Source organism: Orycteropus afer, unplaced genomic scaffold (genome assembly GCF_000298275.1).
Source record: "Orycteropus afer afer isolate SDZICR_OR568_19922 unplaced genomic scaffold, OryAfe1.0 scaffold00006, whole genome shotgun sequence".
Classification (NCBI taxonomy): domain Eukaryota; kingdom Metazoa; phylum Chordata; class Mammalia; order Tubulidentata; family Orycteropodidae; genus Orycteropus; species Orycteropus afer.
In genome coordinates, this window is record NW_006921593.1 from 26637469 (window position 1) to 26664536 (window position 27068).

Sequence of the window (27068 nt, forward strand, 5' to 3'; positions counted from 1 at the left end):
CCTAAAGAAGTGAGAGCCATGACAAGAACAGACATATGCACACCCATGTTCATCACAGCATTATTTACAATAGTAAAAACATGGAAACAACCTAGGCTTCCATCAACTGAGGCATGGATAGCCAGACTATGGTACGTACACCCAATGGAATACTATGCAACCCTAAAGAATAACGTAGAATCTGCAAAACACCACATGACATGGATGAACTTGGAGGACATTATGCTGAGTGAAATAAGTCAATCACAGAAGGACAAATATTGTATTAGTCCATTATTGTAAAATTCAAAGAAAGGTTTAAATATGGAAGCAAATTTTCTTTGTTGGTTACCAGGGGTGGGAGGGGAGGGAACACTGTTAGACAGATAGAGGTAAGTATTGATTTGGGTGAAGAGAAGGGCAATGTACCAAATATGAGTGATCAACAGAGTAGCACTGAGGAAGAGGGAGACATAGAGAGGTACACGGGAGGTACAGACAACAAAGATGAACCGTTTTGCACATACAGTACTGCGTTGTCAGTGAAGGCAAACATGGGTATAAGGGTAGATAGATACGTGGACAGGCTTAATTATTACGTATGTCTATGCAGCAGGAAGTGTACCCAAGACCAGGTATAGAGTTGGCAGACAATGGTTCTACAAGTGTATTTGTATGTTCTGTAAGAATTCCCAGGTGTACAGTAGAGGTGACAAGGGACAAAGTTGTAGTCACTTCTTGGTCACAGCCAGCTACCCAGAGGGACCGAGTAGTTGAACCTGTGGGCTCAGGACCACAGTCACAGGGGACATCAAGCTCAACTGGTATAACATACTACATAAAACACTGTTCCACCTCCTACTTAGGCAAGTAGCAACTGAGATCTTAAAAGCTTGCAAACAGCCATCTAGATTCAACAATGGGTCTCTGCTTGTCCAGAGCAAAGAAAAATGAAGAAAACCAAAAATTCATGGAAACAATTAGTCCAAGCAACTGGTACACCATCCATAGCCTATATGACCATGAGACCAGAAGAACTAGATGGAGCCTGGCTACCACTGTCAACCACTCGGATGAGGATCTATGTAGGAGATCCTGGATAGAGAGGGAGAACAATATGGAACAAAACTCAAAATCATGTGGGGGAAAATAGGGTGGGGGGATCAGGTTTGCTGGTCTGATAGAGCCTGGTGGAATCACTGAGACTATGGCCCCTTCAGGTCTGGAACTGAACCCACACCTGTGGCTTCCAGCCAAACAAAAGACAGGCATATGAGTTCAAAATTTACCTGAGGTAGATACACTCTTTGGAGAAAACAATCATGGGAGAAAGATGGGCTGTTTATGCACAGGGATGTCTCCTCAGGCGACAGGAGTGCATGGAGGGAAGGACACAGGGAAGAGGTAACTATCGGGAAGAAGTGGGAGGGGAGCTAGCACATTGGGGTAAATAATAGTCAATGTCATAAGAAAGTGTATGTGAACTGCTATATGGAAAGTGAATTTGCTCTGTAAATTTTCACCCAAATCACAATTTAAAAAAAAGCTTGCAAGCAGACATCTAGATGCAACAATGGGTTTCCCCTCCTCCAGAGCAAAGAACAAAGACAAAAACCAAAGATTCATAGAAACAAATTAGTCCAAGCGACTGGATCTGCAGGCTATATGACTATAAGACAGAAGAACTACAAGGTGCCCAGCTACCACTGTGAACCACTCGGTGAAGGATCTATGTAGGAGATCCTGGATAGAGAGGAAGAACAATGTGGAGCAAAACTCAAAATCATCTGGGGGGAAAAAAAGGCAGGAGGACCAGGTTTGCTGGTCTGGTAAGACCTGGTGGAACCCCTGAGACTATGGCCCCTAGCTGCCCTTCAGGTCTGAAATTGAATCCACACCTATGACTTCCAGCCAAACAAAAGACAGGCATAGGAGTTGAACATTTACCTGAGGTAGACACACTCCTTGGAGAGAACAATCATGGGAAAAAGAAGGGCTGTTTATGCACAGGGAGACAACTCAGGGGGCAGGAATACATGGAGGGATGGACACAGGGAAATGGTAACTATCAGGAAGAAGTGGGAGGGGAGCTGTTGCATTAGAATAAATTGTAGTCAGTGCCATAAGAAAGTGTATGTGAACTGCTGTATGGAAAGCAAATTTGCTCTGTAAGTTTTCACCCAAATCACAATAAAAAGAAAAAAAAAAAGAATCTCCTGTTTTCCAGACAGGAATTCTTCTTTACCTCTATTATGTAATGTCAATCCAATTTCCCCTCTGTGTTCAGGATGTATCACACCAGATACAACAGTAACGCCTTTCTTTGTCTGTTGATCCAGAGGCATGAGGAAGCCGAAATGCCCGGGTGACGTTCTTAACTGCCAGTTCAATGCAATCGGTATTGTGTCTCCAGGTGGGAGTGTTCCTCCTTTTGAGACTAAAATCTCCAGACCTTGGAGCATAAGGTAGCAGGGACAGGAAGCAAAAATTTTTTGAGTGGGTCACTAAGGGTAATAGTGAGTGGTACCACTCCCATTTCCACCCCTTCATTCCTGGACTCGTGAATCTTATCTATTGGAGAAACAGCACAGTATATTGGATGCTGGTTTAGAGCATATACAGCCTCCTGGAGAATAATGCCCCAACCCTTCAAGGTAATGCCACCTAGCTGGTGCTGTAATTGTGTTTTTAGTAGTCTATTCCATCGCTCTGTCAAGCCAGTTGCTTCAAGATGATGGGGAACATGGTAAGACCAGTGAATTCTATGAGCATAGGCCCACTGTCACACTTCATTTGCTGTGAAGTGAGTCCCTTGATCCGAAACAATGCTAGGTGGTATACCATGACAGTGGATAAGGCATTCTGTAAGTCCACGGATGGTAATATTGGCAGAAGCATTGCATGCAAGGAAGGCGAATCCACATCCAGAATAAGCATCTATTCCAGTAAGAGCAACACACTGTCATTTCCATGATGGAAGTAGTCTAATGTAATCAACCTGCCACCACATTGCTGGCTGATCACCCGGAGGAATGGTTCCATATCGTGGACTCAGTGTTGGTCTCTGCTGCTGGCAGATGGGACACTCAGTAGTGCTGGTAGCCAAATCAGCCTTGTTAAGTGGAAGTCCATGTTGCTGACCCCATGCATAACCTCCATCCCTGCCACCATGGCCACTTGGTTCATGAGCACATTGAGCAGTAACAGGAGTAGCCAGGGAAAAAGGACAACTGGTTTCTACTGAATATGTCATCCTATCCACATGATTTTAAAGTTCTCCTCTGCCATGGTCACCTTTTGGTGGGCATTCACATGAGACACAAATATCTTTACTCCTTTGGCCCATTCAGAGAGATCTATCCACATGCCTCTTCCCCATACATCCTTGTCACCAATTTTCCAATCATGCTCCTTCCAAGCCCCAGACCATCCAGCCAAGCCATTAGCTATAAAGCCCATCAATCCATATACAATTGCACATCTGGCCATATCTTGTTCCATGCAAAGTGAACAGCCATATGCACAGCTCTTAAGTTCTGCCCATTGAGAGGATTTCCCTTCACCGATGTCTTTCAGAGAAGTCCCAGAAAGGGGCTGCTGCTGTCCACTTTCAAATGGCGTCTGCATATCATGCAGAACCATCTGTAAACCAGGCAAGAGTTTTCTCTTCCTCAGTCAGCTTATCATAAGGAATGTCCCATGAGGCCATAGGTGCACACTGGGAGAGGGAAGGTAATGTGACTAGAGTGGAGACCATAGGCATTTAGGCCACTTCCTCATGCAACTTAACTTGTGCCTTCAGGTCCTGCTCAAGCCCATCTCTGATATATCACTTCCATTTAATGATAGAGTGCTGCTGTGCACATACAACTCTGTGGGTCAGACAACACCCAGTTCATGATGGGCAGCTCAGGCCTCATGGTGACTTGGTGGCCCGTGGTTAGGCGTTCAGTCTCTACTAAAGCCAAAAAACAGGCCAAAAGCTGTTTCTCAAAAGGAGAGTAGTTATCTGCAGAGGATGGTAGGGCTTTGCTCCAAAATCCCAAGGGTCCACATGGTAATTCACCAATAGGGACCTGCTAAAGACTCCGAACAGTATCTCTGTCTCCTACAAACACTTCAAGCACCATTGGATCAGCTGGATCATATGGCCCAAGTGGCAGAGTAGCTTGCACGGCAGCCTGAACCTGTCGCAGAGCCTTCTATTGTTCTGGGCCCCATTCAAAACTAGCAGCTTTCTGAGCCACTTGATAAACAGGCCAAAGCAGCACACCCAAATGAAGGGCATGCTGTCTCCAAAATCCACCAGACATTGTGCCTCCTTTTTAGTTGTGGGGGAAGCCAGATACAATAACTTATCCTTAACTTTAGTAGGAATATCTCGACATGCCCCACACCACTGGACCCCTAGAAATTTCACTGAAATGGAAGGTACCTGAATTTTTGTAGGGTTAACTTCCCAACCTCTAGCACACGTATGTCACACCAATATATCTAGAGTCATTGATATTTCTTCCTTACTAGGTCCAATCAGCATGATGTCATGAATATAATGGACCAGTATGATGTCTTGTGGAAAGGAAAGGCAATCAAGATCCCTACAGACTAAATTATGACATAGTGCCAGGGAGTTGATATAATCCTGAGGAAGGACTGTGAAAGTATATTGTTGGCCTTGCCAGCTGAAGGCAAATTGCTTCTGATGGTCCTTTGAAATAGGTATTGAGAAAAAGGCATTGGCCAGATCAATAGCTGCATACCAAGTATCAGGAGATACACTAATTTGCTCAAGCAATGAAACTGCATCAGGAACAGTAGCTGCAACTGGAGTCACCACCTGATTAAGTTTACAATAATCTACTGTCATTCTCCAAGATCCATCTGTTTTTTGCACAGGCCAAATAGGCAAATTAAATGGGGATGTGGTGGGCATCACCACCCCTGTATCCTTCAAGTCCTTGATGGTGGCAGTAATCTCTGTAACCCTTCCAGGAATGCAGTATTGCTTTGGTTTACTATTTTTCTAGGTAGAGGCAGTTCTAATGGCTTCCATTTGGCTTTTCCTACCGTAATAGCCCTTACTCCACATGTCAGGGACCCAATGTGGGAATTCTGCCAATTGCTCAGTATATCTAATCCAATTATGCATTCTGGAACTGGGGAAATCAACAGGATAGGTTCGGGGACCCACTGGACCCACTGTGAGATGCACCTGAGCTAAGACTCCATCAATAACTTGACCTCCATATGCCCCCACTCTGACTGGTGGGCCACAGTGATGCTTTGGGTCTCCTGTAATTAGTGTCAGTTCAGAGCCAGTGTCTAGTAACTCCTGAAAACTCTGATTATTTTCTTTTCCCCAGTGAACCATCACTCTTGTAAAAGGCCTCAGATCCCTTTGGGGAAAGCTGGGGAAAAGACTGACATTATAAATTTTTGGCAATGTAGTGGATGGAGTCCTTCATCAAGGGGACCCAGCCTCCCCTTCATTCAAGGGGTTGTAAACTGTAAACTGACTCAACTCTGGGAATTGGTTGAGAGGCCGTGCCTCTGTATTCTAGCAATTCAATCTAGGTTGCTGTTCACATGACCTAGAATTCTTCTGTCTATAAAGATCAAGTAAATATTTAGTAGATTTGCCATGTATTTTACTCCTAGGAACTCCATGCCTAAATGGCCAATGCCATAATTCCACACGAGTCAGAGTATTATGATTACTGTTTTGATTCTGCTGTCCTTTATGGTAATCACGCCCACCTTTCCTTTGTCAATTAACTGGTGGTGCCACTTAGCCCCTACTACCACGGGGTCCAATCAGCCCCCTCATAGTTAAGTGTCTTAGTTCAATTAGGGCAGTTCCCACTGTCAGATCTGGCTTACATAAAATAATAATCACAGCAGTCTTCAAGGATGCTAGGGCTCCCTTCACAAATTTGTTCCTCACCATACCAGTGAAAGGTGTGTCCTCTGGGACTCTCCATTTCTGGCTCTAGGGGTCTAATCTGATATATCCATTCTAACAGGCCAATTTCCCTAAGCCTCTAGATACCTTCTTCTACATTATATCAAGGCAGGTCTGGTACTTCAATTTGACTTAAGGGTGGGCCACCACATAATCCATGCTTCAAGTAAGCCAACCAAATAAACTATCAGATCCTTTCCTAACCTCTCGAGCTGAAACACTGAATGAAGAATCCGTACTTAGTGGACCTAAATCAATAAACTCAGACTGATCCAATGTTACATTCCTTGCACCATTATCCCACACCCTCAGTAACCATTCCCATACATATTCTCCAGGTTTCTGTCTGTCCATGTTAGCAAAATCAAGTAGGTCTTTTCAGGTGTAGCGTACCACCTCCTCAATCACATTTTGTATTTCACCTTTAGGGGCTCGCTTGGACTTTAGTTACAGGTCTAACACCAACAATGGGTGGTTGGACAGTTCCTGAGAACATTCAGCAATGTCTTCCATGCCATCTACCTCAGGCAATGACCCAGCAGGAAGAGCTGGGTTAATCCCATCAAACAGAGTTGGGAGGGATAATGGTTTTATAGTAATCCCTTCAGATGGGAGGAATTCAACAGATTTACAGGCCCCATATCCTCATCTTCCTGATTGTCTGCTCATATGTCCCCACCATTCCAGGTTTCAAGATCCCATTTTTTTTCCCAATCAATGCCCTCACTTTAACTTCAGACAACATTCTGGGTTGGCAATTCAGCTGGCATTGTAATTCAGCCACCTTTACAATAAGATTCTGGGTTTGGTTTTTGGCAGTATCAGCTCTGTTACTAGAAGAAATAAGGCTTTCTTTCAGAGCACAATTGGAAATATTAAGGTCTTTTATGCAACACTTGAGCTGTGTGTGACTCAGAAGCCCTGAACTCATCTCACTCACCACTTTGTCTAGCTTAAGTAGAACCAACCAACCAGCTTCCTTATACTCCTCATGCTGACAAAATTGCAGAAAAGTATCAAATATGAGATCACCCAGACTCACTAATCAAAAATACTTGATCTCTTGGTGGTGCTATTTTGCATTATTAATGTTGCCACCTCACACTATGGATTAGCAGGGCCCTCTTTACTAATGGAGGTAGAGTCACCAGTCCCTTTACTGGAAAACCAAACTGGACGTAAGGTAGGCTACCGCATCATCCATGCGGTGAACCAAACTAGAGAACTGGAGAACCAAACCAGAATTGGTGAGAACTAATTCAGGAAGCCCATCCTTAGGATTTTGCCTCTCTAGAATCACTCTCGGTACCAAATGTGTTAGGCTGGGTTCTCTAGAGAAGCAAAACCAGTAAAGCTTATAGAGAGAAAAAAAAAAAATTTATCTTAGAAAAATGGCTCACACACTTATAGAAGCTAACAAGTCCCAAGTTCTTGGATCAAACATCAAGCTAGAGGCTTTTCCCAACTCACACAGCTGCAGGGGCTGACGAGCTCAAGGTCGGCAGGCAGTATATCAGCTGCTGACTCCAATGAATGGCAAATCCAAGATTTCCAGGCCGAATGGTGGATTGTTCGCTCACAGACAGTTGTAGGCAGCACAACAGGATCCCAATCCACGGAAGAGTCTCTCATTTCCCCAGGATGTCCATAAATATACTGGAAGCAGGCCACACTCCTAAGGAAACTCCCTTTCAATGGATTGGCTGCTCAAAACATATACATCTGATCTCCCATCATGGGAATAATCCACATCACAACTGCTTAAACCACACAGAATTATGGTGCAGCCAAGTTGACACATAACTCCATCTATCACAGGCAATATATTTGAATGATGCAGGAAACATCAAAAGAAAATGGAAGGAATACAGAGTAACTGTACCAAAAAGAATTGGTCCACATTCATCCGTTTCAAGAGATGGCATATGATCAAGAACCAATGTTACTGAAGGAAGAAGTTGAAGCTGCACTGAAGGACATAGCACAAAACAAAGCTCTAGGAATTGACAGGATACCCACTGAGATGTTCAGCAAATGGATGCCGCACTAGAGGCACCCCCACTTGGCTATGCTAGGAGATCTGGCCAACTGACTGAAGAGATCCATATTAGTACCCATTCCAAAGAAAGGCGAGCCCACAGAATATGGAAATTATCAAACAATATAATTAATAGTACACACAAGTAAAATTTTACTGAAGATAATTCAAAAACAGTTACAGCAGTATATTGACAGAAAACTTCCAGAAATGCAAGCTGAATTCAGAAAAGGATGTGGAATGAGGGATGTCACTGCTCACTGCTGATGTCAGATGGATCTTGGCTATAAGCAAAGAATACCAGAAAGATGTTTCCTTGTGTTTTATTGACTATGCAAAAGCATTCGATTGTGTGGATCATAACAAATTATGGATAATGTTGAGAAGAATGGGAATTACAGAACACTTAATTGTGTTCATGAGGAATCTGTATACAGACCAGGAGGCCATCATTTGAACAGCACAAAGGGATACTGCATGGTTTAAAATCAAGAAATGAGTGTGTCAGGGTTGTATCCTTTTACTATACATATACAATCTGTATGCTGAACAAATTAGATGAGAAGCTGGACTATATGAAGAAGAACATGGCACTGGAGGAAGGCTCATTAGCAGACGACACAGTTTTGCTTGCTGAAAGTAAGGATGACTTGAAACACTTATGAGGAAGATTGAAGACTACAGTCTGCAATATGGATTACACCTTAACATAAAACAAAAATCCTCACAACGGGACCAATAAGCAGCATCATGATAAATGGTGAAAAGACTGAAGTTGTCAAAGACTTCCTATTACTTGGTTTTACAATCAACGCCAATGGAAGCAGCAGTCAAGATATCAGATGTTGTATACCATTGGGCAAATCTGCTGCAAAGGACTTCTTTCAAGAGCTGAAGAGCAAAGCTATTTCCTTGAAGACTATGGTGTGCTTGACACAAGCCATGGCATTTTCAATCACCTCATATGCATGTGACAGCTGGACAATGGAAAAGGTAGACTGAAGAAGAGTTGATGCTTTTGAGTTGTGGTGTTGACGAAGAGCGCTGAAAGTACCATGGACTACTAAAAGAACTAACAAATCTGTCCTGGAGGAAGTGCAGCCAGAATGCTCCTTAGGAGCCAGAATGACTAAACTTTATCTCACCTACTTCAGTCATGTTGTAAGAAGGGACCATTCCCTAGAGAAAGATACCATGCTTGGCAAAGTGGAGGGAAAACGAAAAGGGGAAGGCCCTCAACGAGATGGACTGACACAGTGGCTGCAATGATGGGATGGCACAGGACCGGGCAGTGTTTCATTCTGCTGTACACGCGGTCGCTAAGAGTCAGAGATGACTCGATGGCACCTAACAACAACCAAATGACGTAGTGGGACTATGCAAATGAGGTGCCTGTAGCCCACCAAGAGGACAGAACCACCTAGAAATACACTACCATATTTACAGTGGTTACCATGGATGGTAAAATTATAGTGGTTATTATCTTCTGGCTTACTTATAATTTCTAATTCTTCTACATATTATAGTATATTGAAGGAGCTCTGGTGGTGTAGTAGTTAAGGTATTTGGCTGCTAACCAAAACGTCAGTAGTTTGAACCTACCAGCCGCTCTGTGGAACAAAAGATGAGGCAGTCTGGTTCCGTAAAGATATACACTACAGCCTTGAAAACCCAATGAGGGTCGCTATAAGTTGCAATCAACTTGACAGCAGTGAGTTTGGTATTTTTAGAGTATATTATATTGATGTGGAAATAAGATTATTTTAAAAACATAAAATAATTAAATCACATATAGTATTACTTAGGTCAACATTTCCAAAATAAACTGTAAGTACAGAAGTTGTATTAGTTCTTAAAACTTCAAATATTGACTTCTCTTCAGTCCCTAAATTCCAGCTAACAGGGTTAAGAACATTTAGGAATCACAAATAACAGGAAATCCATACAGTAGGACTGATTGATAAATTGGTTGGAAAAAAAAAAAAAAAATCCACTTCTTTCAAGTTGATTCCAACTCACAGTAACCCCCGGTGGGTTTCCGAGGCAGTAAATCTTTATGCAAGCTGATTGCTCTGTCTTCTTTTAGAGGAGTGGCTGGTGGGTTTGAACCTCCAAACTTCTGGTTAGCAGTCAAATGCTTTAGGCACTACACTACCAGAGCTCCTTAAGTTGATTGAAACCAAAAACCAAACTCACTGCTGTCCAGTTGGTCCCAACTCACAGCAACCCTTCCTTGGGTTTCCGAGGCGATTATCTCTAAGGAAGTAGATTGCCTGGTCTTCTTTCCGACAAGTGGCTGGTGGGTCTGAACCGTCAGCCTTCTGGTTAGCAGTCAAATGCCTTAGGCACTAAAGCACCAGAGCTCTCCCTTAAGTTGATTAAGACTCCTCAAATAAGAAGTTACTATAGGAGGACTACATTATTTAACAAATCACCACCTGAACAATTTATGAGTATTTGAGGCACTATTCCAATTTATCTACTTTATAGGATCCCTCTGAAGTTACCAAAGGGGTTGCTCAAAATTGAAAGAAAAAAGTAACTATCACATTATTTATGCCACCAAAGAGAGGATCGTCAACCACAAACTTTGAGGAAAAGAAAAAAAAGGGGATGAAAATCACAATACAATGTGATAGATCTCAAAATTCCAAGGAAATTGCACAGTCAGGGTCCAAACACATCTGTAAGAGACTCAAAGGTCAATTAAATGTTATTACAGTAAATGTTAACCCCATCCAGATGGGCTTCTGCTGAAAGCCAGCAGTATTCTGTACCACTTGCCTAGTTCATCGGTAAAATAAATTCCAAATTACAATTCATTAAAAACTATTTTTCAAATGTCTACAAATAGGAATCACAACCAACAATGTAGCAAAAACATATACAACTAAGATTGTTAGCAAGAATATAAAATTGTATATTCACCTACATGTTGTTATTTGCCGTCAAGTTGGACCCAATTCACAGCGACTCCTCCTTGGGTTTCCAAGGCAGTATCACTATGGAAGTAGATTGCCCCATCTTCCTTCCAAGGAGTGGCTGGTGGGTTTGAACCACCAGCCTTCTGGTTAACAGTCAAGGGCTTTAGGCACTATGCTACCAGAGCTCATAAGGCCTCAAAATAAATAAGTAATGTGCTGAGGCAATGGAACTGCAGAGTTTTGATCCAATTACACTATATAACCAGACCAAGAAATTTTGTGACAACTGGAGAATGAAGTAATTACCAAATATAATTATCCTGGGACTAGTCCCGCTGTTTTCACCTAGACCCTAAGGCAAAGTTTCAAAAACAATCACACTTATAAACCATGCAGCACCTTCACAAACACCTTAATCCTGCACCAGTCATCCAACATCAAATGGGACAGGATTTTGAAAACTCACCATTCAGGCCCAAAGTTCAGCGTCTGCGTTTCCGCTGCCATTGTTTTCCGTATTTTTACAATAGATTTATGCAGAGAAACCTGTTAAAGAGAAAAATACCTCCATGCAGTTAGTCAGTATTAAACGCAGAATCCCAGGCCAGAGAGCACAGGTAGGGCATGTGCGCTCCTTACACTCCTCTCGTCAGAGTCATCAGAACTGACAAATAAATCAAACCCACTGCCACTGAGTAAAGTGAAATAAACCCACACTTACGCTCCAACTCACTCTCTTCTAACGTTTCTCTGGGGAAAGGCGGCCTGGTATAAAATGAAGCTTATGAAATAGATGGGTACCAGCCCACGCAGGCACTGAGAGTCAATTAAATATTTTCTTCTTTAGCCTTAGAACAAGGGGAAGTGAAGGAAGAACAATGTACTTCAACTGTCCTTTTACTACCTCGCAGTAGTTCTCACATCACCGTGAGTTACATCAATGATTTGTTACTTAAGGACATTCCTTACCCACCCACATCTTCTGCACAACTCTCCTCCCCTTCCACTCAGCACTTCACACTCTAATGATTCTACAAAACATTATTTTGGACCAGCAAGTTAAAGTTATGAGCTAATGGATTTCGAGAATGACCTTCCACAAAAGCAACTGTAGGATGTAAGAGCTCAGAAAACTAAAGATAAACTATAAGCATTAAAATACCAAAAAAACAAACCAAACTCACTGCCGTCAAGTCGGACTTGACTCATAGCGACGCTTCCCTGAGTTTCTGAGGCAGTATCACTACAGAAGTAGATTGCCCAACCTTCCTTCTGAGGAGTGGTTGGTGGGTTTGAACCGCCAGCCTTCCGGTTAGCAGTCAAATGCCTTAGACACTATGCCACCAGAGCTCCCAAGTATTAAAATAGACTGTAAAATATTTCTAAGATACATTCTCTCTGTTTAAATGATCTAAAAAATGATAAACTAGAAATTGGTCTAAATTCCAAAAAAGGTAAAACAAAAGTATGCTAATACCCATACTCAGCTATTAATTTATCTGCCTCTGTCTGCAAGGTATTTCTGGGCCTCAGTCAGCCACATGGGCTCCTGGGTTGATTTCCAGGTTCTCACTTTATCCTGATGTGGAGTGCACACTAGACTCAAGCCAAGACAAACTAAGTGCCCTCCCACCTCTTACGCAACTGGCGAGTCCAAGAAAACATGTTTTCACATTTTAATCCCTGTAATAAGGATGCATCTGTTCTTAAAAATTTTTTATTGTGATTTTGGTGAAAGTTTGCAAAGCAAATTCATTTTCCACACAGCAGTTCATACATATTTTTCATGACACTGACTACAATCCCCACAATGTAACAGCTCTCTTTCCACTTCCTACCTGTAATTATTTCTTCCTTGTGTCCTTCTTTCCTATGCATTCTTGCCCCTCAGGCTATCTCCCTGTGCAAATGCGGCCCTTCCATTCTCCCATGATTGATCCTTGTAAGGAGTGTATCTACCTGATGTAAATGTTCACCCTGTATGCCTGTCTACTGTTTGGCTGGACACCACGGGAGTGAATTCAATTCCAGACTTGAAGGGTAGCTAGGGGCCATAGTCTCAGAGGTCTCACCAAGCTCTACCAGACCAGTAAACCTAGTCTTTTTTATGAGTTTGAGTTTTATTCCACAATGTTCTCCCACTCTATCCAGGATCTCCTGCACTGATCCCTTTCCAAGTGGTTGACAGTGGTAGCTGGGCACCATCTAGTTCTTCTGGTCTCATGGTCTAGAGGCTGAGGTTTGCATGGTCCGCTAGTCCCTTGGACTAACTGTTTCCATGCATCTTTGGTTTTCTTCATTCTTTACCCTGGGTGAGGAGAAAGCAATTATTGTACCTAGATGACCACCTGCAAGCTTTTAAGACCCCAGTCGCTACTCACCAAAGTAAGATGTAGAACAATGGTTTTGTGTAGTAGGTTACGCCAATTGAGCTTGATGTCCCCTGCAACTGTGGTCCCAAGCCCACAAGCCCAACTACTTGCTCCCTCAGGTAGGTTGGCTGTGGCTAAGAAGTTAACCACAACTTTGCACCTTGTTAGCTCTATTATATATATTGACATTCCTACAGCACATACAAATAAATATACAGAAATATCGTCTGCCAATCTTATATATGGTCATGGGTATACTCCCTTTTGCCTAGACAAACCTGATCATTCAGCCTATCTACCCATCCATTTACCCATACGTAGATTAATATTTGTTGTCACTGATAATGCAGCATTGTGTATGTCAAAGGGCTTATCTTTGTTGTCTGTACCTCTTGTGCACCTCTCTGTGTTTTGATTTTCCTTAATGTTATTGTGTTGGTCACTCACTTTTGGCATACTGCCCTTCCCTTCACCCAAATCAATACTTGTCTCCACATATCTAACAGTGTTCCCTCCCCTCCAAGTCCCTCCCTGTAACCAGCAAAGTTTCCTTCCATATATAAATCTTTCCTTGACTTTTTACAATAATGAACTAATACAGTGTTTGACCTTCTGTAATTGACTTATTTCACTCAGCATGATGTCCTTAATTAGGATGCATCTTAAGCCAATGTCACATTACAGTTAGTGCCAGGTTACAACTGGCTGCAGTTATATCATAGATGTCTGTCTGAACAGAGCAAACTTGGTCATAACTGGGCATACTATCTCTCCTTTCAGTTGTGTTGCTGTTACTACTCATTTTTAGTTCTATCTGCAATTTAAAATGTCTTTTAAAGGATTACAGTATGATTCTGCATTGAAATAAAAATGTATCGTATAAGAAAGGCAAGTCAACACACCAACAATGGGGTATTAGTAGCAATGGGATATTAGTAAAGTCATTATTCATCAGTGGAGAAATGATTGCAATTCAGTATTTTCCCATAAAGCAATACCCAAGTGCTTTACAGGACCTAAAAAGGGGGGGTGGGGGAGGATCCCCAAGTAGATAAAGCTATGTTACAGTTTGCTACTACAACTTGACATAGTATAGCCTGTAGGCCCCAATGCAGTGGCCCTGAAGTATTTTAAAGGGGGAGAGTGCAATTATATTGCACTTTTGATCTTCCAAGTACCAAATGACTGAATTTTTAAATGATAAAAGAGTAACGGCGCACTCCCTTAAGAAATGTTGCAACAGCCACGTGTATACCAATGTTCATTGCAGCGCTTTTGACAACAGCCAAAAGGTGGGAACAACCACAATGTCCATCAACAGATGATGGGTAAATAAAAATGTGGCCATATGGTATACCCATACAATGGAATGCTACTCAGCCATAGAGAGAAATAACATCCTGATGCATGTCACAACGTGGATGAACCTTAAAAATTTCGTGCTGAGTGAAATCAGTCAATAACAAAAAGACAAAAACAGTATTAAGAAATAAGGACACATACAGAAATCAAAAACTGTTAGTGGTTACCAGGGGATGGAGGGAAAGGAAGAAGAGCTGGTTTTGCTACGCTGGTGTGGGGAAGAGAGGGGAGGAAGGAGGACTTCTACAATCCTGAGTTGAAAAGTGATGTACAAGAGTCAGCCTGCACAGATGAGTTGGACATTTACCTTAAGTAGATACACTCCTTGGAGAGAACAATCATGAGAGAAAGAAGGGCTGCTTATGCACAGGGAGACAGCTCAGGGGGCAGGAGTGTATGGAGGGATGGACACTGGGAAGAGGTAACTATGGGAAGGAAGTGGGGGGGAGCTGTTACATTGTGGTAAACTGTGGTCAATGACATGAGACAAAGTATATGTGAACTGCTGTATGGAAAGTGAATTTTCTTTGTAAATCTTCACCCAAATCACAAAATAAATAAATAATTTTTTAAAAAAAGTGAATTTGCTCTGTAAATCTTCACCCAAATCACAATTTAAAAAAAAAAAAAAAGGTCAGCCTGCACATCCAGAAATCTTCAGAATGAATATCTTAACTATTTTACTTTTTTCCTTTCAGTAAATGCACAAGAATGATATACTGCGTAATAAAAATCTATTAAACTGATTTGCTTGCCAAGTCTGAAAAAGAGCCTTTTCAAAAATGTGAAATAAAAATTCCAAGCAATAAGAAAACAGTAGAGCATACTCTGTAGTATTTCTTTGTTGGTGATGTAGAAAGTGGAGACTCTCACAACTGAGGGCAGCTCAGAACCAAGTGGGTGACGGTACATCCCCACTGAAATGGTCAACCCTCAGGTAAGGTGCCCTTTGTAAATTAAGACAGGTATCCTCTGCTTGCCAATCAGTCCTGACCCCTTACTAAGCATAAGTTAATGCAGGGTGCTTTTTAAAAGGACGTGGACTTACGTGGCTAACAGACAGACCTGCCAAGACCACAGCCAAGTGTAAGATTTCTCTGTAATTCAAAACACCTCGAAGGAACATAAAGCTTTGCCACCATTTTAAATCCCTCCTAGCTAAATGTTTTCAACTCAAACCCCCAGGAGACTTTTGACTGTCAGAAAATGACTCTGAGTTCATAGAGCAAGTGATTCTTAATTAAAAATTTATTTATTTGGTACTTGTGAAAATACTAGAATCTCTCTTAGCGATTTAATTTTTCCCTTTTACGTTACTACAAGGCCATCACATATGGAGACACACTTGGGAGGTACAGAATCCCAGGTGCACCATTAACACAAATAATGCAAATGGAGCCCCCACAGCTGGGCAGTGCATGGGGTGCCCTCCTGCAGGCCATGGTTCTGAACTACAAGCAGAAGCCTGGGGCTCCGGCAGCACCAGAGAAACCCTGATGGGCAGCAGAGAAATCCTGTTCCCCCCTACTTCACCACCCCACCTACAAACCTGCAGATACTGCTGAACAACGCTACCATACTGCACAAACATGAGAAGCTGAAGGGTTATTTAATGACACCAGTTGGGAAAAGAACTAACATTTACAACATGGTTTCCGTAAGAAAATTACTTTCTAAAGAAAAAATTTCTGGAAAGCTCTTAAGAACTGTATGGTAAGAATCCAAACAACTGAATTACCAAGTAATGATATAATTATCAAGAGAATGGCATTACTCAGAATGGCTTTGCCTGTTCTTTCTAAATTAAAGCAGGAAATCTAAGCATGACTGGTGAAAAAGAGAACTCAAGCATTCAACATACAATGCTCTCTAATCTCCAAGCCACCACCCCAGACTGCGCCTTCCAAATCAACTTCAATGAGCCCCACCCTCATATATTTATAGGTATTGGAGGCACTGGTTTATCCTGCGCTACTGAATTATAAATTAGCGGGGATGGAAACTGTGCCTTGAATAGTCTTTTCTAAGAATGTGGTAAAGCACTGAAATGAACAGAAAGTTTGTCACCATTTAAGATCCTCCCAGCCGAATGTTTTCAACACAAACCCCTAAGGGCTTGTGACCACTGGAAAATGGCTGACTTCATGAAGCCAGGCAGGACCTGAACCAGACTTGAGAAGCGGTGCTCTTGCCATGCTCTGTTGTGGCCTCTCTAGATGGCAGTTCTTGAAACTACCCCCTTCTTCAACTCCATGACCAGGACTAGCCTGGCAACTTTTTTTCCTGTCTCCATCTCCCTCCTATTAAGTCAGCATTCCCCAAAATGTTTCTCTTCTCCTCTACCTTGCCTCATAGCATTCGTGGTTGATTTAGCTAGAAACTGATCAGATACTGTCTTGGATATTTTGGTGTTGTCACTAAAGTAACCCAGTGAGTAGACTCTGCCTACTAAACGCTGTGGGGCAAGGGAAACACGTGGACAGTGGGGTATCATTCTGAGAGAAACAAAGGATTACCCCCACAAGCTCCTCAACGGCCCTGCAGGGAGTGTCCTACCGCTGGCTGTGAACTACAGATTGGATTTTTTTCCTCCCATGACCAATGTGGCATATCTAACTGCCTGTTCCTTCCAGACAGCTATCTCATCACCAACTGATTCGGGCACCGCTGCTCTCACAGGTCCACCAAGCTCAAAAGCCCAGTGACATCTGAAACTCGTTCCTCTTCTCCACCCTCATCTCCAGTCACTCTGCTCAAACATGGTCAATCACGACATCAAGACACCTCTTGCCTGCTCCTTTTGTCCCTATGCCCAGTATTAAACTCAGGCCCTCACTAACTCACACCTACATTATCACAGCACCTTCTAGCTCACTTCGCTGACTCAGTCTCTAACTGCTCACACCCAAAAAGCTCAATCTTCCCAAAGCGCCACTCCGGTCAGGGCCTTGCTGCTGTTGTTACCAGCGTTAGGTCAATTCCAAAATGTTAAACTGCAAAGCCTACTGTGTGTATGGTCAGGTTCCCTTTCATCTGACAATCCATGCCTCCCAACTCCATCTCTCACTGCTTCAATTCCCAAACCCACAGCCTACACTTTTACCAGTTAGGGTTTTCTACTGTCCACTGCATTCTCCTTCTGTGGCTCTGGCTCAGTCTGAAATCCTCCCCTGCCCCCCCAAGGATTTCACCTCCCTCTCCTAGAATGGCCTGTACAAAAGCAAGGATCAAGTCAAATGCCCACTCTGTAGTTCTGGAGGTAGAACGTGCACTGCCCCGTTACCTACCTATGACACTCTAATAAGGGCTTGTTTGCAGCATGACTCAGGACAGATACTGTGAAGTCCACATGGAAGGAAAACCTCCAACAGTGGGTGTGGAGCTGAAACAGGACCCCCAGGATCATTCCAAGGGTGGGGGATACTTTTTCCATTTCTACATAAAGCTTGAAAGGAAGCAGAAATAGAAATGGACTTGGGAGGAAAAGCAGAATATGACTTTGAATGAAATGACCTCAACTTGCCTGAGGAGATGTCTGAAAATCGGTGATACTGACCCTGAACTCCAGGGAAGGGTCAAGATAAGGAGACACAGCTTTGGAAGTGAATCCAAAGAGCTGCAACCAAAAGTTAAATGAAACTATTCCAAAAGAGAAAGCAAAAGAGGATATGCTCAAGTAACGAGAATAAAACCTCAGAAAACACTTCAAGAGTCAGGAAAAATGAGGAAGACCATTTATTTAGATATCTGAAGGAGTCCTGCTGGTACAATGGTTAAGCACTGAGTTGCCAGCCAAGTCAGCAGTTCGAACTCATCAGCTGCTCACAGGATAAAGATGTGGCAGTCTGCTTCTGTAAAGAGTACAGCAAAACTTTCATTCAAATCACAATTAAAAGTTAAAGAGAGGGAAAAAAAAAAGATTACAGTCAAGAAAATCCTATAGCACAGTTCTACTCTGTCACATGGGGTACGGGGTCTCTATGAATTGACATCAACTCACCAGCACCCAACAACAACACATACACCAAAGATGACAATGACAACAAAAAAAAGAACAGAATTGCTTATGAGGCAGTTCTCGACTGTCCTAAAGGATTCTTCAGTCAGAATGAACTGGACAGCAACAAATGTGGTTTTGGGTTTAACCTTTTACCTAAACTCAAATTCACTGACTCCAGCTCTTGTCCATGCAAGAACTACTGTCATCACATTGACAGTAGCTAAAACAGAACTCATCACATTCACTTCCAATAAGGTAATCACGCCATTCCCATCCTGAGGTAAAAATCTTAACAGTCTCAAGTTCTCCTGGACTCCAGACTTTCTGGAGCCATCCAGAACAGAATGACCCCTGGAAATACCACCCTGAAATAATCTTTAAAGCTTAAACCAAAATATCCCGAGTTTTCTTAATACCAAACAACAGACTAGCTTACCTGGAAAAGAGTTCCTGCCTTGAGCATTATACCCTTTTAAGAACTATCTACGTGGGATCAATATCCTACTTTGGTGAGTAGCGACCGGGATCTTAAAAGCTTGCAAGCAGCCATCTAGGTGCAATGATGGGTCTCTTCTCATCCAGAGCAAAGAAGAATGAAAAAACCCAAAGATTCATGGAAACAATTAGTCCAAACAACTGGTACACCATGCAAGCCTCAGCCTATATGACTATGAGACCAGAAGAACTAGATGGTGCCTGGCTACCACTGTCAGCCACTCAGAGGGGGATCTATGTAGGAGATCCTGAATAGAGAGGGAGAACAATGTGAAACAAAACTCAAAATCATCTTAAAAAAAAAAAGGACCAGGTTTGCTGGTCTGATAGAGCCTGGTGGAACCACTGGGACTATGGCCCCTAGCTGCCCTTCAGGTCTAGAATTGAACCCATAGGAGCTGAACATTTACCTGAGGTAGATACACTCCTTGGAGAGAACAATCATGGGAGAACAGAAGGGCTGTGTATGCACAGGGAGACAGCTCAGGGGGCAGGAGTACGTGGGAGGGAAGGACACAGGGAAGAGGTAACTATGGGGAGGAAGCGGGAACTGGTGCATTGTGGGAAATAGCAGTTAATGTCATGAGACAAAGTATATGTGAGCTGCTGTATGGAAAGTGAATTTGCTGTAAACTTTCACCCAAATCATAATTAAAAAGAAAAACTATCTATGTGGGATCAAATCAAAATCAACAACTTGAAAGATTAGAGGAAACTTAGGGGGCAGTGAATCTATGTTAATGGAGGAGGGACAACTCAGAAAAGGAGGGCGAGGATGGTTGCACAATTCAAAGAATGCAATCAAATGTCACTGAATTGTACACGTAGAAATGGTTGAATTGGTGGATGTTTTGCTGTGTATATTCTCAACAACAACAACAAATAAATAATATATATTTGTTAATGTTAACAACCTAAAGTATGTCCTTTCATACCTCTCTTCACATTCAGACAAAAACATACTCACATATGTGGTAGTGAGGAGTAATCACTGGCTTTCACAAAACCAGTAACATACTGTATATTCTGTTCTGAAATGTATAGTTCTCCCCTGATATACACACATGCACAACCCTCTAGTAAACGGATATAGGATTAATTAGTGTTTTTAAAAGCAGTATAATGATTATAAAAATGAATAACTTACAGTTTTTTGCCACTATGAACAATGTTATAATAAACGACCTTTCATACTCAATATACAACCTTTTATTAGTCATGCTTTTATTCCTACTCAACAGATAACCACAACCATGATGTTAACTTAAAACAATGCATAGTAAAATATGATTTATTTACAGCAAAATTATTTGAAGTAAATTTAACATACATTGAATTCAATATAACAGACTGTGTACTTACTCATAGAGTACGTGGAGAGGCCCGAGAAAACTCACCTGATTTGAATATTTACTTGCTGAATATTTTAAATATCTCCCTTTGCTAACAGGGAGCTCTGGTGGCGTAGCGTGTAAGGCATCTGACTGCTAACCAGAAGGATGGCGGTTTACACCCACAAGCCACTCCTCGGAAGGAAGGTTGGGCAATCTACTTCCGTACTGACACTGCCTTGGAAACCCAAGGAGGGGTCGCTATGAGTCGGGGCCAACTCGATGGCAAATAACAACAACAACAATAGGCTCATCTAATAAACATATTCAATAGTTCCCCAAAAAACAGATTGTGTATTTAAAAATATAGTCCTTTATGATGTTTTATACATTATTTTTATTTAACTCTTCATATATATGTATTTTCCTTGGTGGTACAAATGGTTAGGCACTTGACTACTAGTAGAAAGGTTGCTAGTTCAAACCAACCCAATAGCACCTTGGAGGTCAGGCCTGGTGATCTGCTTCTGAAAGGTCACAGCTCTGAAAACCCCGTGCAACACAGTTCTACTCTGAAACATGGGATCACTACTGAGTCAGTATCAACTATAGCAACTAACAGCTATTTATAGCTACACATATTCACATACATATATGCACATAGAGATATGTATACACACACATATACAGCACACCCTAACACCAACTAGATTCTAAATTCTTGAAGGACAAGGGCTCCATCTTCCATTTTTTTAACTCATTCAGAATGGTGTAGCAGTGGTTACATGCAGATGATAAATGAAGCTCAGGCCTAAATTACAAAATGCTAAAGTTTAAAAAAGGAAAGGAAACAAACTATCAAAAATAATTCCAGCTGAAGTAACAAAAGAAGAGTTCTAAACCACATGTGAACAAACCAGGTTCCAAAAATTAGAAGTTTGGTGCCCTCAGAATGTCCAACGGCCAGTTTCTTTCAAAGAGAAGGGAAGATTTAAAGGAGACAGTTTCACAGAAGCTAAAGCACACAAAAACACATCGATATTCAAGTCAAAAAACTTGCCTTTCAGGTGACCTAAGAGCCTGCCCAGCCCAGCAAGGCCCTAGGAATACCAAAGGTACTGCATTCAAGCTCCCTAAAGGCAAACAACATTAACAGTACTGGATGCGTTAACAGTACTGGGTGAGCCTGGGGATGAAGGCCAGGGAAGGCTTTCAGAGGCAGCAACAGAGGAGTCAAGACACAAAGTCCCAGAGCAGGAAGAGCCTAATGAAGCCCAAGTGCTACACAGTTCACACCTGCTGCTGCCAACAGCACAAGCAACAGGGGAGGGCTGCACAGGCCGGGACACTGGGGCCATGCCTGTGACCAATCGTGAAATCACCTATGTGGACAACATAAACAGGGTAAGTTCACTCCATTATATGCTACATTAAGCTACAAATGATCTTAATGACAGGGAAAATTTCCAAAAATAGACGTATCTTTGTACCTTCTTAAAAGCATAGAAACTACAGACAAATACACAAGAAACAAGTGACAGCCCTCTAGGGAGAAGGACTGGGGAATGAGACAGAAAGCCCTTTTTTCACTGTTACGCTCCTGTATTTCTGAATGTTTTGTCACATATATTTTTTCAGTAAATTTTAAATTAGTAAAATGCTATTGATAATGCTAACAACAAAACAAAAATTAAACCACTGCTAATCTCAACATTAAGGAAGAGAATTTATGATGTAACCATCTACAGACATGAAAAAATAGAACAATGTATTAAGTGACTGAAAAAAAAAAAACTCACTGCCATTGAGCCGGATCCGACTCTTAGCGACCCCTCCCTTGGGTTTCCAAGGCAGTATCACTACGGAAGTAGATTGCCCAACCTTCCTTCCAAGCAATGGCTGGTGGGTTTGAACCACCAGCCTTCTGGTTAGCAGTCAAATGCCTTAGGCACTATGCAAGTGTAAACCAAACCAAACTCCCTGCCATCGAGTTGATTCTAACTCACAGCTACCCCCACTGGGTTTCTGAGGCAGTAAATCTTTACGGAAGTAGATTGCAGTCTATCTTTATGGAAGTAGATTGCCTCATCTTCCTTCAGCAGAGCAGCTGGTGGGTTTGAACCCACCACCAACCTTCTGGTAGCAGTCAAATGCCTTAGGCACTGCGCCACCTAGTGTAGTGGGGGACAAAGCAAGATTTCAGTGGGATGAGGAGTGAATGGAAGGTGAAGAAAGGAAGACCGTAAGTGCAGTCAACTCTTTCAAGAATCTTAGCTATGAAGGGGTGAACAGAAATAAGTAGAGGAGAAAGAAAACTTTCATTTTTCACTTGAGATCCAAGTATCCTAATGAATGGCAAAGTACTCACACTCACTGCCCTAGAGTCCTAGTTGTTGTTGCTGTTATGTGCCATTGAGTCAGATCCAACTCACTGTGACCCCTCCTTGGGTTTCCGAGGCGTTATCACTACAGAAGTAGATTGCCCCACCTTCCTTCCAAGGACTGGCTGGTAGGTTTGAACCGCCAGCCTTCTGGTTAGCAGTCAAGTGCATTATGCTACCAGAGCTCCTAGAATCCTAGAGTCAGAGTTAAAAGGTGAAGAGTTCGGTAAATGAATAATAACAGAAGAGCCTGAGGATGGAAGTTTCAGAGAATGAACAGAAACACGTCAAGAGGAAAGTAGATCTCAATGTAGAATGTTTCCAAGCTTATTTCTGTGTTTGTTTTGTTTTGAGGGGTCTCATGGATTGAACTGGGTCCCCAAAAAATGTGTCAATTTGGTTAGGCCATGAGTCTCAGTGATCTGGCAAACATATAATGATGTAATCATCCTCCATATATGATATGATATGATGTGATCAGCCAATCAATTGCAAGGGAATGATTAAGGTGGGATGCAACACCCTTATACAGATCACAGCCCTGATCCACGTAAGGAGTTTCCCTCCTTGGGCTGTGGCCTGTATCTCCTTTTATCTCACAAAAGATGAAAGGAGAGAGAAGCAAGTAGAGAAGGAGGGATCTAACTACTACAAAGAAAGAAGAACCAGGAGTGAAGAACATTCTTTGTATCCAAGGTCTCTGTGCTGAGAACCTCCTAGACCCAGGGGAAAACTGACGCCAAGATACATGGCAATCTCCAAGGGACACAAGGCCCATAGATGTTGAAATGAGACAAGACATTCCCCCAGAACAAGCAGAGAAAGTCTTCCCCTAGAGCCAGCACTCTGAATTTGGACTTCTAAGCCTCCTAAACTATGAGCGAATAAATTTGTTTGCTAAAGCCATCCATCAAGGTGCTCTGGTGGCACAGCAGTTACGGCATGAGGCTGCTAACCAGAAGTTTGGTGATTTGAACGCGCCAGCTGCTCCACAGGAGAAAGAGGAGACAGTCTGCTTCCACAAGGATTTACAACCTTGGAAGTTCCACTCTGCCCTTCAGGGTTACTGTAAGTCAGAATCAACTCCATGGCAATGGGTTTAAAGCCATCCATTTGTGTTATTTCTGTTATAGCAGCACTAGATAACTAAGACAGAATTTGGTACAGGAAGAGTGGGGTGCTGCTCTAACAAATACCTACAATGTGGAAGCCATTTTGGAAATGGGTTATGGGTAGAGACTGGAAGAGTTTTAAGGTGCCTAAGAGCAAAAACCTAGATTGCCTTGAAGATATTTCTGGTGGAATTATGACATCAAAGGCAATTCTGGTGAGGGACCTCGGTACTACCAAGAAAAAAGAGCCAGGAGTAAAGCACATCCTCTGGATGCTGGGTCCCTGCATGGAGAATCTCCTAGAGACTGATGCCAAGACACACAGAGATCTCCAAGGAATACTGGGCCAACAGATGTTGAAAGGAGACAAGGCAACAGGTGGGGCCACGGAAACTGAGGTTTCAAAGGATGGGGCCACCGCTTCCAAGGTTTCAAAGAGTCAGATTTTCACCAATAGTGTACGCGGGTGCCACTTACGAGTGCCAAGGGGATGGGGCCAGAACCACTGCCCAAAGCTGAGGGAGCAGGTTTACCATGCCCAAGGGGCAGAATTGGGTCATCAATCAGTTGGACTAGGAGAATGAGGCCATCCAAAGCCAAGGAAGCAGAGTTCATCCCAGTGGGCCTGGAAGGCAGACCTGAAGCCCAAGGCCAAGGGGCCTCCACCCAGAATCCAGAAAGCATGGCGAATACCCAGTCTTGAGGGCAGTGCCATTGCCTTGATGGTCTCGGAGAACAGAGGGCTATTTTCAAGACTTGAGAGCTAATGTCAATTGTTCTGCTGGGTTTTTTACTTGCTTGGTGCCCGTTAACTGCTCTTTCCCTTCAATTTCTCCCATTTATGATGGAAATATCTACCTGTGCCTGTTTCACCATGTACTCTGGAAGCGGCTCACTTGTATTCTAAATTTCACAGGTTCACAGATGAAGAAGCATTTTGCCCCAGAATGGTATCTGGACTTAAACTGATTTAAGACTCTGGGGATGACATGATGGGATGAAAAGGTTTTGCATATGACAAGGATCTAAATTTTGGGGAGTGAAAGGATGGAATATCATGGATTGAATTGTCTCCCAAAAATATATGTCAACTTGGTTAGGCCATGATTCGCAGTGGTTTGGCAGTAATGTATGGATGGAATTATCCCCAAAATGTGGATGTGGCTTTGGAATTGGGTAATGGGGAGAGGCTAGAAAAGTTTTATGGTGCTTAACACTGAAAGCCCAGATTGCCTTGAAGAGACTGTTGGTGGAATTACGGATGTCAAAGGCAGTTCTAGTGAGGGCTCAGCAGGCAATGACGAGAACTATTGACACTGGAGACAGAGCAACAGCAAGAAGCAGCTGCAGAGAAATGGCAGCAACAGAACCAGGTGACCAGTGCGAGATGGCACAGGAGCCAGCCCACCAAGCAAGAAAGCTATGTCTTTGGGCAGGAGACTTCCTGGCAGAGGGGTGTGTCCCACGCTTCCCTACCTCTATTTTCCAAAAAGCAGGGAAAAAAAAGACCTACTGCCCTAGCACTCTTCACATATACTAAATCAATGAACAGTTCTGTCTTCACTTGAGCAGCCAGGTATTTTTACCTCAGCCAGATCTGTATCAGGGTAACACTAGATTAATAATTTCACTAGTCCAAATTAGTTCAATGACTTCAGAAAGTGATTTGGCAATTATCTATCACAGCTAAGGAGCAGCTAGGTAGTGTAATCGGTTAATGTGCTCAGCTGTTAACTGAAAGGCTAGGAGGTTCATGTCCACCCGGAGGCAACTAGAAGGAAAGGCCTGGCCATCTACTTACAAAAAATCAGCCACTGAAAACCACATGGAGCAGAGTTCCACTGAGAAAAACATGGAGTTGCCATGAGTCAGAGTTGACTCAGTGGAACTGCTTTTTATGATCCCACTGTTAAAAGACATATATCCGCGGGAAATAAGTATGTATTTCCACCAAAAGTCAAGTATAAGATGGTCGTGGTAGCCAAAAACCAACACTTGACTATTATGTCCATTAGCCCAAATGTCTATCCATAGGTGAATGAATAAGCCAACTGTCATATATTATATAATGTATACTCTCAACAATATAAAAAGAGGAAAGGAAACCTGTAACTACTGCTACACACAAAGATACTGCCTGAACCTCACCAGGTACTACCTTTAGCAAAAGAAACAGGGTTCCTTCTGGAGGATATTCAAACATAGGCAATACTACTCAATAGTGACAAGTGTCAGAAAAGTGGCCACCATGGGAAGTATTTTAAGAATTACTCAAAAATGTATGCATGGGGAGAACAATTCCAAAATGGCGGAATAGGCAGAAAGTCTGCACAGACCCTCTTCAACAAAGAAAAGGGAAACCAATTAACACAGACACAGAAGATAGTCCTGGACCCCTGAGCCTTGAAGGGAAGGATACAGAAGTGGACTAAACCCCAACTAGCAGAAAAATTTGCATGAAAATACCAAAAAAGGAGACAGAAGGACCTGCAGTCTGGCAGCGATCCTGACAGCACAGAGAGCTTAGAGATTCTAGAGTGGTGGTAAGACCTAAGAATTAACATGCAAATCAGCCCTGCTAGCCAGGGACTGCATGGAGGACTGCTCTGGTGGCTGTGGAGTAAAAAGGGAAGCAGTGGTGAAGAGGAAGATGGGCTGAGCTGTGGACTTTTGCCTATCGGGAGAGAGCCACCATTTTGAATGTCTACAAGCAACTTGACCATTTTGGATATTTAAAGAGACAGCGCTCTCAAAGATTCCAGGGGCTTAAGAAGAGGTTCCGCCTCCCAGTTACCCCAAGGACACTCCAGACCTGCACGACTGAAAAGTGCATCATTCCTCTTGTTACTCTTATACCCCACACCCGCTTGGTGAACAGAGGTGCAGTCACCCCCCACTCCCACCCACCTTCTGGGCCCGCAGGAACTCCATCCCAGTCTGTGTGCTCAATGGAGCCTGGGTACCCTGCCCTGTCCTCCACCGATTTTTTTTCTCTTTCTCTTTCTTTTTTCTGGTGTTTAGTTTGCTTGTATTTGTCTGTTTTAAAACTACTATTATTATTAATACTTTTGTCCATTTTACTATTCTTCCCCTCCCAAGTCCTAGTTTACAC

General features: G+C 42.7%; 1 protein-coding gene across 1 annotated transcript in view; it reads right to left on the reverse strand.

The window, feature by feature from the left end:
• Positions 1 to 11410, reverse strand: part of GIGYF2 (GRB10 interacting GYF protein 2) — a 150085-nt gene extending 138675 nt beyond the window's left edge. The window contains 1 exon segment of the mRNA XM_007943778.1: positions 11370 to 11410. Within this exon segment, the coding sequence (XP_007941969.1) occupies positions 11370 to 11410 (41 nt within the window).
• Positions 11411 to 27068: the final 15658 nt, after the last annotated feature.